The sequence below is a fragment of the Hakea prostrata genome, chromosome 10, assembly GCF_041222555.1.
Source record: "Hakea prostrata isolate BN-2017 chromosome 10, UWA_Hpros_2, whole genome shotgun sequence".
NCBI lineage: Eukaryota > Viridiplantae > Streptophyta > Magnoliopsida > Proteales > Proteaceae > Hakea > Hakea prostrata.
The window spans coordinates 14,860,995-14,876,904 of record NC_142609.1 but is presented as its reverse complement, the minus strand read 5'-3'; the positions used below and the strand labels follow the sequence as shown (position 1 = coordinate 14,876,904).

At 36.5% G+C, this 15,910-nt stretch overlaps 1 protein-coding gene across 1 annotated transcript; it reads left to right on the top strand.

The window, feature by feature from the left end:
• The first annotated feature begins 353 nt into the window (after window positions 1–353).
• Window positions 354–15,525, top strand: LOC149002116 (auxin response factor 11-like). Its single transcript, XM_089138640.1, has 16 exons — window positions 354–765; window positions 1,216–1,347; window positions 11,738–11,818; window positions 12,095–12,207; window positions 12,382–12,489; window positions 12,752–12,808; window positions 12,908–13,060; window positions 13,198–13,276; window positions 13,550–13,640; window positions 13,762–13,926; window positions 14,033–14,158; window positions 14,254–14,329; window positions 14,436–14,574; window positions 14,682–15,073; window positions 15,155–15,345; window positions 15,447–15,525. The coding sequence occupies exons 1-16, from the start codon at window positions 354–356 to the stop codon at window positions 15,523–15,525; spliced, it is 2,394 nt and encodes a 797-aa protein (XP_088994766.1).
• The last annotated feature ends 385 nt before the right edge of the window (window positions 15,526–15,910 follow it).

The window sequence follows — 15,910 nt, the reverse complement described above, 5'->3', positions numbered from 1 at the left end:
TACCCATGGTAGCTTCAGATATTGATAGTTTACCCATCTTGTTAGATCCACCCTTATCAACCACACCCTCTCCTCAACCGGTTGAAGAACCTCCTTCACCCACCCTCCCATCCACTACCATCTCTCGGCCATCTTAGGTTCATCGACCGCCACCCCATCTTCAAGACTATCATTGTTACGCCATGGATGCCCAAGCTCGTCCTTCATGCACAAGTACTCTCACTCCTGAAAATTATTTTTTATCCTATCATAGATTATCCTCACCCCATTTCAGGTATCTTAAGGCCCTCAATGCTATAATTGAACCTACAAGCTTTGCTAAGGCTATTATTTCATTTGATTAGAAGGAGGCAATGGACAACAAAATTGCAGCTCTTGACCTTAACAAGACTTGGTCTCTTGTACCTTTACCCCTAAATAAGAAACCAATAGGTTGTAAATGGGTTTACAAAATTAAACAACATTCAGATGGGTCAATTGAGTGTTATAAAGCACGTTTGGTAGCAAAGGGTTATACTCAAATTGAGTGGGTTGATTTCCATGAGACATTTGCCCCAGTTGCTAAGTTGGTTACTGTCAGAACACTTCTTGTCATTGCTGCCATCAAAAGATGGTCATTGCATCAATTGGATGTGAACAACGCCTTTCTCCATGGCAATCTTGATGAAGAGGTATATATGACACTTCCACCTGGTTATCATCGGAAGGGGGAGAAATTGGTTTGTCGCTTGCACAAATCATTATATGGGCTTAAGCAGGCATCCCGTAATTGGTTTTCCAAGCTTTCTGGTGCCCTTATTGATCTTGGATATTCACAATCTAAGGCAAATTACTCTCTATTTTCTCTACTTACAGAGTCTTCATCTACCTTTGTACTTGTTTATGTTGATGACATTTTAATTGCTGAGTCTAACACAACTGTGATTTCCATCTTAAAATCACTTCTTCAACAACGTTTCCGGATTAAAGATCTTGGATTGCTTAAATATTTCCTTGGTCTTGAGGTGTCACGTTCCAAGAAAGGTATTTTCATCAACCAACGAAAATACGCATTGGACATCTTAACTGATGTTGGTTTCACAGGTGCTAATTTGACTCAATTTCCAATGGAACAACACCTCAAGTTAACTACTTCTGATGGTGAGCCCTTACCTGATCTAACACCATACCGTCGGTTATTGGGAAGACTAATTTATCTCACAATTACTCATTCAGATATTGTTCACACTGTGAATGTTCTTAGTCAATTCATGCATGAGCCTTGTAAACCTCATATGGATGCTGCTAATCATTTACTACGTTGCCTCCATGGCACTCCAGGACAAGGGATTATTTTATCTGCTGATAGTGAGTTATCTCTTCGTGCTTATTGTGATTCAGATTGGGCAAGTTGCCCTATGATTCGAAGATCTACCATTGGATATTGTGTATTTCTTGGTTCCAGCCCTTTATCTTGGAAATCTAAAAACAAGCTATTGTGTCCCGCTCATCTGCTAAGGCTGAATATCGTGCTATGATTGTCACTACTTGTGAATTCATGTGGTTAGTTACATTGCTAAAAGATCTTGGCGTCATGGTCCCTCGACCAATACCTTTATTTTGTGACAATCAAGCTACTTTACATATTGCTGTGAACCCAATCTTTCACGAGCACACCAAGCACATTGAGATTGATTGTCATGTGGTTCGTGATCAGGTTTGACATGGTCTTATTCAACCCACCTCCACCACTAGTGCTGCTCAAGTTGCTAACATTTTCACAAAGGCCCTTGTAAAAGATTTGTTTCTCAGTTATAGAGGCAAGTTGGGAGTTCTTGACATTCACTCTCCAACTTGGAGGGGAGTATTAGGCGTGATAAGGATAATTTTTCATCCTTTCCCTAAATGTCTCTAATTTGAATTATTTCCATATCATTTCATCTTCTCATTTGAATTCTTTCCATTTATCACTCTTCTCATTTGAATTCTTTCCATATCATTTCATCTTCTCATTTGAATTCTTTCCATTCATCACTCTTTACATTTGAATTCTTTCCTCAATATCCTAATTAATTTGGCTTTGGCTTGATTAGGTTTCTCTGTTAAATCATTTCCATGTATTATATTTCAATATAAACATTTCCATGTATTGTATTTCCATGTTTTATATCTTTCTTTTATTGTTCATAGTTACCTAACAGCATGGGATGTATGCTGCCTATATATTTGAGGTTCTCTCATATGAAATTATTCAACCATTTTTCCCATTGAGGTTGTTTCTTAATAGTAGGACCACTACTATGAACATGACTATCATATTTCCAGGGAAGGTGTTGGATCAAAGTGAAGTTCTTGATACAATCAATTATTGGATGAACGAAATTAAAATTGATCCTCCTAAAGGAAATAAAAGGATAGGAACAAGCCTAGAAAATTCTAATTATTCTCAAGCACTCATTGTGTTCAGTTGGAATTTCATTCTTAAGAATACATTATTGATTGCAGGTTTTGAAGATAGTAGTGGACAAGGATGGCAATAAAATCTATCATTAGTTGAACATGGAAAATGCAGATACCAGCCGAAGAGACCACATGTTCTCAGATCATGCCTTGAATCTGTTTTAGATGGACTGATACGAGGGTGGAAAGTAGTAGTAGAAAATAAACTAGACTTACAAGAAGTTTGGTCAAATTGTGATGATATTTTGGCTCTGTTTCCCAAACCTAGGGGATCGAAGTTGGCCTTATGAAATGATCCCAATTTTGCTATTTGTGGTTAGGAACCTGTCCAGTTTATGTTTTTAGTAGTCTGCCTAAGGAATTATGTAGTAGAATGGTTAACAATGTCAAGATTCCAAGCTGTCTAATAGGTGATTAATCCAGGGCTGGCTGTACTCTCTTGTTTTCTTAATGCATCTTTCATTTATCAAACAACAAAAAGGGGGAGGGGGGAGGAAAAAAAGGAGAGAAAAAGGAAAGTGAAGTGGGATAAGGAGCACGGGTGTTTGCTAATTTTCTTAACAAACTTGACAATGATAGACAAGGGAATGATAGATATGTGATATGTGGAGATGAAGAGGCAGGTGGTAGCTAGCCTGTAACACCCATAACTAAAGCATAGGGGTAGTCTTGGCATTTTGTATTGATATTCAAATAATTACGATTAAATGCCGAATTGGTATGGGATTAACATAGTTACTAAAATTTATTTGTTGAATTCAATCATAAGTCGAGGATTAACTAAATGGTTAACAATCACCTTGAAAAAAAAGAGGTCTAGGGTTCAATGTCTCATAGTTGCATAAATTATATTACACATTTTGATATTGTTTTTAACCCCACCTGAATCTAATTTGGAATCTAAAAAAAATGGTGAAAAAAAGGTGAGAGTTTAGAAGGATTTATGAGGAGAGAAAACGTGGAGTTTAGGAGGATTTAGGAGGAGAGAATATTGAAGGTGCAGGGAAAAGAAGAAGATAATATAGAGCGTTGAAAGCCCTCTATCTAAGGGTGATTATTTTTTTTGTGATTTTCCACGGTAAGTACAATCTTTATATTTTCAACATGTTATTGTCTTCTTTTTCTACGATCAGATTTATAGTTTTACATGACTTCTTAGTGATTGATTCTTTTCTTGAATTGATAACTTATCTTGATTATAAATACGTTTTAGATGACGTTTGATTTACATAATTTATTAGTAAATGATTTAGTTTTTTTATTTAATAATTTAATTTTGAGTATGAATACATTTTAGATTTTGTCTATGTTTATTTATTAGTATCTTATCTTTGAGTATATAAATATGTATTTCTTTTAGATTATGTTTTATGAAATTATTATGACCTACCAATAATTAATCTCTTCCTTGAATTTATCAATCTTTTCTATAAGCATGAATGTGTCTTTAGATTTGTGTTTTATTGGGTTATTTATTTTTGTATTATGCATCGACTTGATAATGAACTATATCCAAAATTCATCTTTTCCATATGATCTTGCATTGTTTGCATATAATTCATCAAGACATGTCATGATAATATTAGCATTATGTGTGATGTTGAATTAGTAGATGTTTTGGATGAGAATGTATGTTAAGGCTGTGTAACGCGCACAAGACTTGTAACGGCATGGAACATACAATTGATTCCAAAACATTCGGTTAGGGTAGATGGATGTTGGGTTGTGTAACGTGCACATGGCCATATAACGGCATGGGACATCCGATCGACCTTAGAACATGTATGCATGTGAGATGGTAGTTGTGTTTTTGAATGAGAATGTATGTTAGGGCTATACAACGCACGCAGGCCATGTAACGACATGGAACATACATTGAGTTTGGAAACATTTGGGTTAGGGTAGATAGATGTTGGGTTGTGTAACGCGCGTAGGCCATGTAACGGCATAGGGCATCCTATCGACTCTAGACCAGTGAGGGTGTGGTTTATTTATATCTTCTTAGCATCATTGAATCTCATCCATATCATTGGCCATGTCATGACTTTATTTTTTATATATATATATATTAGTTAATTTTATTTGTATAAGATTATTATTTAGTTAAATATCAAGAATAAAAAGAAAGGAAACTATTGATATGTATTAGGTTGTACTTGCTAAGTTTCTTCCCCAAAACTTACCCCTTACTTCTACAGATGATAGACTTGATCACAGGGATGATGGATATTTAGAGGATGAAGATCAAGATCATGTTTACTACATTTCTTAGGATTGATAAATTAACTGTAATTCTTGGCATTTAGATGTTCACTTGGATTTCATTAAAACTATGAGACAATTCATGGAAGCATTTTAAATTTATATTTGAATATCTTCCCCTATGATCTATTGTATTCTTGGTGGATTTTATTTATTAACGTTGTTTGTGGATAACCCTCTTAGTGTATTTTGGTTCACTACCTAAGCAATGACGATCCTTGATCAATGACGACTTTTTCCTTACATGGAGATTGGGGGGTTACATAGTATATGGTTGTTAGTAAATTGCCTTAGGTGTCTTAGTTGGCAAAAGACCAACACTTCCACATAGGACGTTAGAGTTCGAATGCCCCCATTAATTATATAAAAGCTTCCTGAGGATGTAGTCAAGATGCATGTAAGCTAGCCTAGATGAAACTCTGATCGCCCCCCCCCCCCCAAAAAAAAAAAAAAAAAAAAAAAAAAAAAGAAGAGAGAAGAAAAGAGAGGGGAAGAAGAACTCCCACTTAGGCACAAATTATTTTTTCTTCTTTTGATCTAACATAAATTTATGAATTCACTTAAGCTCAATTGATAACTCATAAATGGTATCATAAGAAAAGATAGCTTTGATAATTCTTGAATTATTTTGCTTCTAGAAATATGCTCATTTTATTTCTTTCTAGGTTAAGCAACTACTAATACAAATTCCACTCTAAAGCTTTGGAAAGTCTGTTTTTTAAAGTTCATGTTCTCCATGTGTTAGTGCTGTATTAATGGCAGATCAAACCTTTTGGTTTGACATTTATTCATTTACAACGTCACTTCAATGGAGTTAACACTTTCTAGGGCAGTTTGTTTTGCCATGACTGTTGATGAAAATCCTTTTTTGTACCACTACTAAAAGACCATCACTGATATTTAGAAATATATCTAATATATGCTTAAACACTTTGAGAGAGAGAGATTTAAAGGACACCCTAAGATAATTAGCAAATAGCATATACACCCTAAAATTATGTCAAATTGGCAATTATCCCCCAAAATGCATCTAATTTTGTACAATATATAGTGCATTCCATTAGCAAATTCTGTTTAAGTCATGGTTAAATAATTTCATAATTCTTAAATTGCCCTTAATCTTAGCAACTTTACAATGTTGCCCTTAGTAAAATAGAATCATAAATTTCATCTTCTTTCTTCATCCATGATTTCCTTTTTCTTCCTCTAACCATCATTTAATGTTATAAAATGAAGACTAAACAACTAAGGGTATATTTTTGTCATTTCCCCCAACAGTCTAATGGTTTTAACGGAAAAGGGGGTGATTGCCAATTTGGCATAGTTTTTTGTGGCATCTATGCTTTACACCAATTGTATTAGGGTGCTCCATAAATTTTCCTTTTGTGAATTCTATATATGTTGAATAAGGGGATGGAGTCATTGGTAGCTCGTCAATGGTTTTCTCAGTTTTTTTATTTGACAGATCATTAGGGGTACAGGTCAGTGTACATGCACAGCTCAATTGACCTATCAAGTAAAGGTACAAAGAACATGCGATATACTCTGGCTTCTAGCTCTATAGATAGCTTTGTTTGACTATTGTGAGAGACAATAAGTCTCGAAACTGCTGTCAGAAAGAGGCCTTGCAATCGATTTTCAATATCAAGTAGACACTAGATTTTACGATCCAATTGATTAGGTGCACTTCTGGTTTTGTGGACCATTTTACCCTCCATTGTATTGATACCATTGTAAATGTATTCTCAACAAGTAATGTAACAACCCCCGTATTTCTAACCCAAGATCTGTATTGTAGGTCCGAGAACCCGAAGGTCTAGTCGGGTAAATTTGTGGAGTGTCCGGATAGAAGTCCATGATCCATACCCTAAACCCATGGATCTGGATTCTCGAACTGAAGAGCCTACCTTGATTGGTAGTTGGACTTATGGAAGGCAAGTGATGTCTGGAGATGTCCGGAATGAAGGTAAGATCTCCCCCATGTCTTCTTTAGGGTTAGGTTGTACTTGGACATCAACCCCCTTAGTAAAGCACCCTTGTATAGCAAAATACATGGGGGCGGTTGCTAGTGGCGGTCGATTGAACCAAGCGACCACCTGGTTCTGGTTGAGGGATTTTGCCCTATTTTGTCCCCTGACTCCTATAAATAGTAACCCTCTCCTATTTTACAAATATTTTATTCGTGGTTACCGTTTTTGGAGGTTAGACAGTGTGGAAAAGTGCTTGAAAGCAGATCTGAAGTGCCGTTAGAGTCCCATAAGGTTCTGCTGTCATTCATAGTTGATCTGGTTGAAGTAAGTGATTCCTTGTTCACTCATGCTTCACCACTTGCTATGATAAAAGTAGATAAGCGTTTCCCTTTGGTTGTTCTTGATCCTTCTATTGCACCACTTACCTTTTTGTTAATCTTGGTGAGATCAGATCTGAAAACGAAACCATGTTTTAGTGAAAATGGCTAATCTAAATAAGAGGGAGGTTTCTTGATAACCAAATTGATGTCTTTGTTTAGGTTTAGTATCACCCGTGGTTATGGGAGTAATAGATTTGAGATTCGGACTATGATCATTCAAAATTTGGATTGAAAACGGATGATCAGAAGCCTGAGTTTTGGATTGAAACTGTCGGTTTTTGGGGCAGTCACTCAACCTAAGCGACCGGCTGGTTTCCAGTGACCAAATGGCTTTTGATTTTGATCCGATTTGATTCATTTGACATATACCTTATTGTAACCTTGTATATAGGTGTCCTCTGTTTGAAGAGAAAGTTTTATAATTGTTTACGGATTACTTTTTACGGACAAATTACTTATATGCAGGTAAGGGCATACAATCATGTCTTTACGAATTGACTTGAACATGCTAGTTTAGTGTCTGTTAGTATTAATCTTTCATTTTATATGTTGCTGTAACCATGTTTCACTTGCTGATCTTGTTATATGGCTGCTGTTTGTATTGTTTATACATGCACTTTGTCAATTATGAATGTGATATGATGTTGGTTGATAGTACGTGGTTCTGATGGAAAAGATATTCTATTTGGATATCTTAGCTTAGGATATCAGAAGGTTGTGGTATGGGACACATGCCTGCTGATGTCTCCAGCATTGTCATAACTATTGGATGGCATTCCTAGGTAGAGTCTAGAGTTGCATGGCTAGGTACCCCACATGCTACTACCCTTTCGGTAGGGGAATTGAAACCGGATGACCCATGATGACAGTGATGTGACGATGGTCCACTGTTAGTCATATAAATGGTAGGGTTGCATATGTTAGGGTTGGGCTCATGGACGTCTAAGGAACGGATTGGGTGTCGTGAGGAGTCATGAGAGCTTTCCGCCCCCAACAATATGTGGATGGCCATAGGGTTATGGAATGGAGTCCAATAGCGGTAGCCAGTCCGTGAGGGTTCTCATTCCTAGGTTGCAAAGGATATTGAACCAAGTTGGTTGTGCCATAGGGGATGTATCTGGACTTCATGTAGTATGTTATCTGTATGACCTTGCATTGGGTTAGAAACCCCAACATGCGCCAGTACTCATGCCAATGGTCGTGGTGAGAGAGTGTTGACTTAACCCCAACCATGGTTTGAGAGTTAGTTGTGGACTTTCCATTTTACCCAGGATCCCTACAGAGGTAACCAGTCCTTGGCGGATCAGAGTGACTAGACCTACCCAGAGGAGGGCTGGTGTATATCTTAAAGCATGTCAACTGTTAGAGACTTGCATAGTTAGGTCTTAGTAGAATTCATACTTGGCACTCATACATATCATATATGCATTTCTGATTTGTTGGACATATGGATGGGAATTGTTATTGTTCTTACTGAGTTCTCCAGAACTCATTCTTTTATTTGTATATGTTTTATTAGTCTGCGCAGATGGAGGAAATGTGTCGGAAGATGGATTGGTTTCCTGTGAAGGAACCTTCCCGTATGAAGAAGATGTGGCACCGACAATGGGAAATGGAGATAGCCTGTGCGGGAGCTCCTGCGAGTGCATGGAATGCGCTTATAACACCCATTGATGGGCGGAGGAGACAAGTTGTCAGACAGTTTGCTCACCGTATAGAGGAGAATTGGAGGACTCCTCATCTTGTTAAACTTGAGTCCAAGTTTTTAGCTTTAGAAAAAAAGAAACTGGAAAAAAACTTATTTAAACCTTTTGAATTGCTTCCGCTGAACTCGTATTCTTTTGATTTATTATTCTTTCATTGATTATTTTATTGGAGTATTTGGACTCCTGTAATCCTTTAATTCATTAATTGAACTATTCTTGCTCTTGATTGTCTTTATTTGTATTTATTATTGTTGATAGATTAAAACCGTGGATCCTGTGATGGATCACTCCCACGGGTTGTCGGGCGGGTAACCGAGACCGGCGCGTGGGGTGTGACAAGTAATGTCTCACTATGAAGAATGCATTTTGTGAGTCAGGATCCGGGCAATACTATCTTCGCACCCTTCAACCATATATTCAAAAGGGTGGTCGCCTCTAGGCACAAACATGGTGGATTTACCTTAAATGTAAAGTGGTGGGATGTCAAATTAAAGTTATCCTCTACACTTGAGAGGGAAAAAATTGACTCAAATATTGGATGTAGAATACTTTCTTCATGTTCAAAACATAGTTCATTTTTTTCGTTTAGTTTTCGTAGAGAAATATACAAGCATATGCGACAGACGTGACAGCCAACATGATGAGCATGAGTGAAAAGTGAAATATGCAACAAGTGCTACGGCTTCAAGGATAGAAAATATATTTTGATTTCTTATGTGTGTGAATGAATTAATTTCATTTGTAAAAATATGTACATTGGACTTTTATGGATGTGAATGAATGGACTTAAATTTTTTTTATTCTTTTCTCTGAGACAAAATTATAAATACAGGTTGGATCGTTTTTGAGACATTACCAACCCGTTATCAAGCCGCTATGGTCCACTCAAAATTACAAATTGTACGAGCCTTGGACACTGTCTCTTGGACTTCAGGTCCAAATGGAACAAACTATCATTTTTCAAAATCTTATTGAAAAAAGAACTAATGAGATATCCATATAGAAAAATAACACTATCATTTTTCATTATAGTTAATACTTCCATCATATCAAGCCTCTTTAACCTATTCTGTAATTCCATAACAAAAGAGAAAGAAAAAGAAAGCTAATATATATTCCACAATTCAAAAATTGAAAATAAATAAGTTCATCATGTCCTTAATCATTCACAAAAATAGATAAATACTCTACCTCGGGGGGGGGGGGAAGGGGGGGGCTGCTGAAATATTTTTTGCCAAGAATAACAATTTGCTTGATTATCGCCAACATGAGTTGCATCATTTTGGTGTACCAGCCCACTAAAAGGTTAGCCTAGAATCATACGGTTTTTTATCCCTCATCCCATAAACTATCCAATGCGCACCAGTTGGGCCATAACTGGCTGGTTTGGTTCCTACCCAAAAAAAAAAAAAAAAAAACTGGCTGGTTTGGTTTGGTTTAAAAATTAATACCCTTAGCATGAATGAAAAGTAAATACACAACGGTTATTATGGCTTTAGGGATAGAAAATCTATTCAGATTTCTTATAGGTGTGAATGAATGAATTTCAAGTGAATAAACAAAGCTCCTAAATCTCTTTAGGGATAGTAAATCTATATAGATTTCTTATGGTTGTGAATGAATTAATTTCCATAAAATGGAAAGTAATATTTAATAATGACAATTCAAAAAGTAAACAATAAATGATTCAATTTTGCTTTGCAAAAGGAACGGCGTTATAATTGACGATGTCAGAATTTCCGTTTTGTCTTATTACGGCGTTGTGGACGGCATCCAAGAATGAGGTTCAATGGAGTATCTGCCTTTCTTTCTCAGCCAAGGCACGTTCTAATGACATGTCCCTTTCACCGATTAAAATTTTCACTTTTCCTACATAAATCGGGCCATTTCCTCGGCTGAGTTTGAACTTTGAAATGTCCAAAATAGTAAGCTCCCCGATCTCCACTCCTATATGTAAAATTATTGTCTCAATTCCCAAACATTCGTAATAGGGTTAGGTTGGGCCTATGTAAACTTAGCATGATCCTTGAAACATTAACCTAATCCAAGCCCAACCCAATCAGGACCTAATATACATTCAACGTATGCCTGGTTCTATAACAGGTATTCTAACCCTAGCCTAGTTCTAATTGGTCTTGATTCAATTAGGTCAGGTTTTTGGTTGACCTTTATTAATGTTGTTCATACCAAGCATCCAAATACATGTGAAGAATATCTTATTTTTTGTTGACTTTAGTTAAGTGGATCAGTTGATAAGATATGGTTCTAAGTATATGTTTGGTAATGCTTCCATTCTAGGATATCAATTTCGGGTATACAGAGATGTTTTGTGCAAGCAACATACATTGCTATCATACTGGGAGTTAGCACCATATTGATTATCGATTCTCTCATAATTTTGTGCCCAATTTAAAGAAATTTGATTTTACCAAAAAAAAAATATAAAGAAATTTATCCTTTACCATTTTACCACAAAAGAGACTTTTAAGGAACTTTATAAGACAAGTGAAACTAAAAGATCGACGATTTGATCGGATGCAATGGCGTATTGCAATCAATAAATGGTGCAACTAATGGAGTATGGATTGTTGTTGATAAATGGTGGAACTAACGGAATATGGATTTCCGTTGATAACGGTGGAACTAACGAAGTATAGATTGCCGTTAATAAACGGAAAATAAAAGTGAAAGAACGAGGTAAAAATTAGGTGAGAATGAAAGAGATGTAACAGTCCTTGGGTATAAATGGGGGACTTGGGTGTGAGGGTGGAGGTATAGATGATAGTGGAAGTCCCATACTAAGTGCTCTGTGAGATACCTGATTATAATAAGTGAAATCTCTGTCTCTGAAGCCTCTCTCTCTCTCTCTCTCTCTCTCTCTCTCTCTCCAAGTAAGCAGAGAAGCTTTGAGGGTCCTTTTGCATTTTCTATAGCAATCTCTTCGTTTTCTTGTACCATTTGTATTTACTTAACATCTTAGGTTCAATGGCAACACAAAGCAACATGAATTCTGCTATTATTAGGCAGGAGGTTGACCCCAGAACCACTGGTGCTAACCAAGGTGACTTCAATATTTTGCTTTTTTTCTTATTAGGATCATGTCATTTTTTTTCTTTTTCTTTCAATATGATGTCCTTTGACTGCAGTCTGATTGAGTTCTGTCTCTTTGATCCTTAATACACTCTTTTGGTTAGTTATGTTTTGTTTTCGGGTTCAATGACTGAGAACTTGTGTGTTGCTTTTGATCTTTGAGAAATGGCTTTATCTTTTTATGTTTCTATTATTTTTTGGTTTTGGATTTGTACTAATGCAATAATTTCAATTTTTTTCACCTCAGCTGAAGTGGAAGAGTTTCAAGATGCATTGTGGGACAAATGTGCTGGCCTTAGCATGCCAATTCCACGCATTGGGGATAAGATATTTTACTTTCCCCAAGGACACATCGAACAGGTTCTGTTCTTCCCTACAATTTTCTCTTTCTTTTTTTTTTTTTTTTTCTGAATATTTTGATCAATATGATTTCTTCAATAGTTAATTTGGTTGTGTTCCAAATAGCATATCTCTGATTTAATTTACTTTCTACCTATAATTTGTTTCTAAGTACTGAAATTGGATTTTATTTAGGTTACTGCATTCACAATTGATGAACCTGTTCCTGATCATGCTCACGCATTTTTTGCGTTTAACGTACCGTCAATGATATTGTGCAAAGTTGTTGACATCCATCGAAAGGTATCCTTTTGTGTGGTTTCACCACGTTCCCAAATCTTGTTCAGTAAGCTCGAAAGTGTGATGTGCCAGAATGTGTTTTGAGTTTTCAACATTGGGTTTCAACCATGTGTGTTCATGCTCCTGCATGTGTTTTTAAAATTTAAATTGGTTTTTGTTAATGTATTAGGATCAGTTTTTTCTCTATAAAATAGGATCAAGTTTTTGTGTGCATGTTCTATTAAATCCAAATTTGTTGTTACTCCAAATTTATATGATTTTGCAGGTTGGAGCAGACATTGATGATCTATACGCAGATATCACACTACTTCCCCAGAGGGAGGTATTGTCTTCGGTTTTGCTGAAATTAGTTTAGTGTTAGTTTATCTATGTTTGTTATGATATTATCTTATGTTGTTAATATATATTGTGGATCCTTCAGCAAAAGTCTCCTAATCTGGAAGTAGTGGCTGGTCCACAACCTCAAAGAATTAAAGTATACTCCTTCTGCAAAAAATTGACTGCATCAGATATCAACATACATGGTGGATTAACCATTCCTAAGAAAGCTGCTGAGGAATGCCTTCCACCACTTGTCAGTAATCCTGTATCTCTATAGTTTCATTAGGAACAACATTCATTCTCTCTGAAGTCCTTTGTTCTTGAGTGTTTTCTTTCAATGGTTTTTGATAATGATGATAAAGTAATATCTTATGTCGTTTCTTGTCATAGGATATGTCTATTGGTTCACAGGATCTTGTGACAAAAGATTTACATGGGGTAGAGTGGCATTTCACCCATGCTTTTCGTGGTACGTATATTGCATTAAAGTTCCTATGTTTTGTTATTCGTTAATCAGGCCTACCTGTTAATAGATTCAAGTATTGATATTGGTACTATGTTTTGGCCTATGGTTAAACTCAATTTGTTTGGTTTCTCATTTACAATTTGTGGTTTATTTGGCAACTGGTTTCTTAGTCTAAGCATAGATTGTTCTATATTTCTTCTTTCAAACCCTACCTTTTATTGACATCAATCTCTTCCATCCATAGTTTCTAAAATACATGCTTTCTGTTCCTTGTAGGAAAACCAAAGCGCCACATGTTTACCATTGGTTGGAGTATATTTGTCGCTGACAAAAGGCTTGAAATAGGAGATTCTTTTATTTTTATTAGGTTCTCTATCAATACACATAGTTACTTCGATGTTCACATGGCATTTGCTTGGGTTTTAATAATTTTGTTTAGATATCTTGGTAGTCCATGGTTGGATTCATGCTAAAAGATTTGTTTGCAGAAGAGAAACCGGAGAACTTGGTGTAGGGGTTCGCCGAGCTCATAGAGGTGAACCCATTGTGCTTTCACCCCTCATGTCTCGATACAGCATGGAGCTGGGTATACTTGGCACTGATTCTCATGCTATGTCTAAACATGCCAATATCACTATCTATTACCGACCTAAGTAAGTAATAATGGTTCTATGCTTGGAGGTTGATTTGTTGGTTAAGCTGTTTTATGTGGAAGCTCAAACTGTCTGACCACTATATTTTTATCCATGTCTTCAACAGAAAAATTCACTCTGAATTCTTAATACCTCAAGATCATTGCGTGACATCAGTAGAAACCCAGTACAGAGTAGGCATGAGGTTCAGAATGAAAGGTGAAGCTCAAGAAGAAGATAAACCTGAGAAAAGGTGAAGAAAACCACTTAATTGTGGATCTTTTAGGTGCCTATTTCATATTAAATTCTTTTAATGGATACTCTTTATCTTCTCTGTTGGCAAACCAGATTTACTGGTAGGATTGTTGGTACCGAAGATCTAGATCCTATCAGGTGGCCAGGCTCAAAGTGGCGATGCCTTAAGGTTGTTGACTCTTCCTCTTAACTCATGCATACCCTAACAAGATTTTCTTTGGATCAACCACTAAGAAGTAACTCCATGATCTTTTTCCTTTGTTGTGTCTATGTAGGTTCAGTGGGAAGATCAGGCTACGGCAGCAGTCTGTCCAAACAGAATTTCTCCATGGAATATCGAACCTGTTGCAACGCTTCCAACTGTACCTCGATCAAAGAGGGCGCATGCGAGTTCTTTAGCTTCTTCTGGTGATGGTCAGTAAACTTTAATGAGGAAAAAACCAACAGCTTTCTTTTGAAAATGATCAACACTCACCTAAGTTATACTACAACATACTCATTTTATCCTTCTTGTAATGCAGCATCTTTTGTAAGTAGAAGCCGTCCATGTTTAGAGCTCAATGATCATCCACTGCCAGGGTTTTCAAGAGCAACTAATAGTAATGCTGGAACAAGCAAGATCCCTGATGCACATCTCAGTTCTCGGAGTTGTGAACTTCATGAATTGATATCTCATGAACCAACTCCAGTAACCACAGCAGTGACTCTACCAACAGGCAGTGGTACTAGTACTTGTAGGATTTTTGGTGTCGATTTGGTCAGGAGCTCAGATGTTGCATCACCATCAAGAAGGAAAACTGATGAGCAGTTGCAAGCTCACCATCACCATGTGCCTCTTCAACTAGTTTCTTCAAGGATTCGACAAAGCTTGCAGCCATCTGACTCCAACGATTGCAATAGAACATCTACAAAGGTAATTAATGCCCTAATACCATTTTGGTTCACATACTTATTAGCAGTGCAAGTTAAACTTTATGACTGTTTTCCTGTTTAGGTCCAAAAATATGGCTGTGCACTTGTGAGATCAGTAGAACTTCAAAGATTCGACCAGTTTGATGGGCTTATTCATGAGCTTGATCATATGTTCGAATTTGAAGGCAAATTAACGGATCCTAGAAGTGAATGGTGCTTAATTTTTAAGGACAGTGAAGGAGATGTAATGATGCTTCGTGACTATCCTTGGAGGTTAAGTATAAGAAACCTAATAAATTATATTCCAGTCTTGATATGATATAACATAAACTGATGGTTATTCAATGTTTTAATTCCATTTTTGGCGAATGCAGGGAAATTCGTAGTATGGTTCAAAAGATTCTCCTATGTCCCAAGGAAGCAATACACAAGATTGATCCAAGCTTCCTATAAATGTGGCTCCATGGCTGATCTTCCTGGGTCATTAATCCAAGATCCCCGGATGTACTATCTTTGAAAATTGATAGAGTTTCATTGTAGTCACAATTAGTTTTGCTTTGGATCACACCTTGTACAATCTTTATTCTATTATTCTTTAATACAAATGGAGAAAGAAAAGAAAAAATGAAAAAGAAAGAAGAAAAAAGAGAAGAGTGATGAATTCAAATCACAAAGCAGTTATCTTTACTAGGATACTGTGTTCTCTTGTGGAGTTTTGTGATGAATGACGGAAAACTTGAGAAGGTTCATCTTCACCCTAAGATTTCACATGGAGAGAATCCCTTCATCGGCACCCTTAAAATATTTTTTTCCTATTTTCTGTGCCAAACAAATGGAG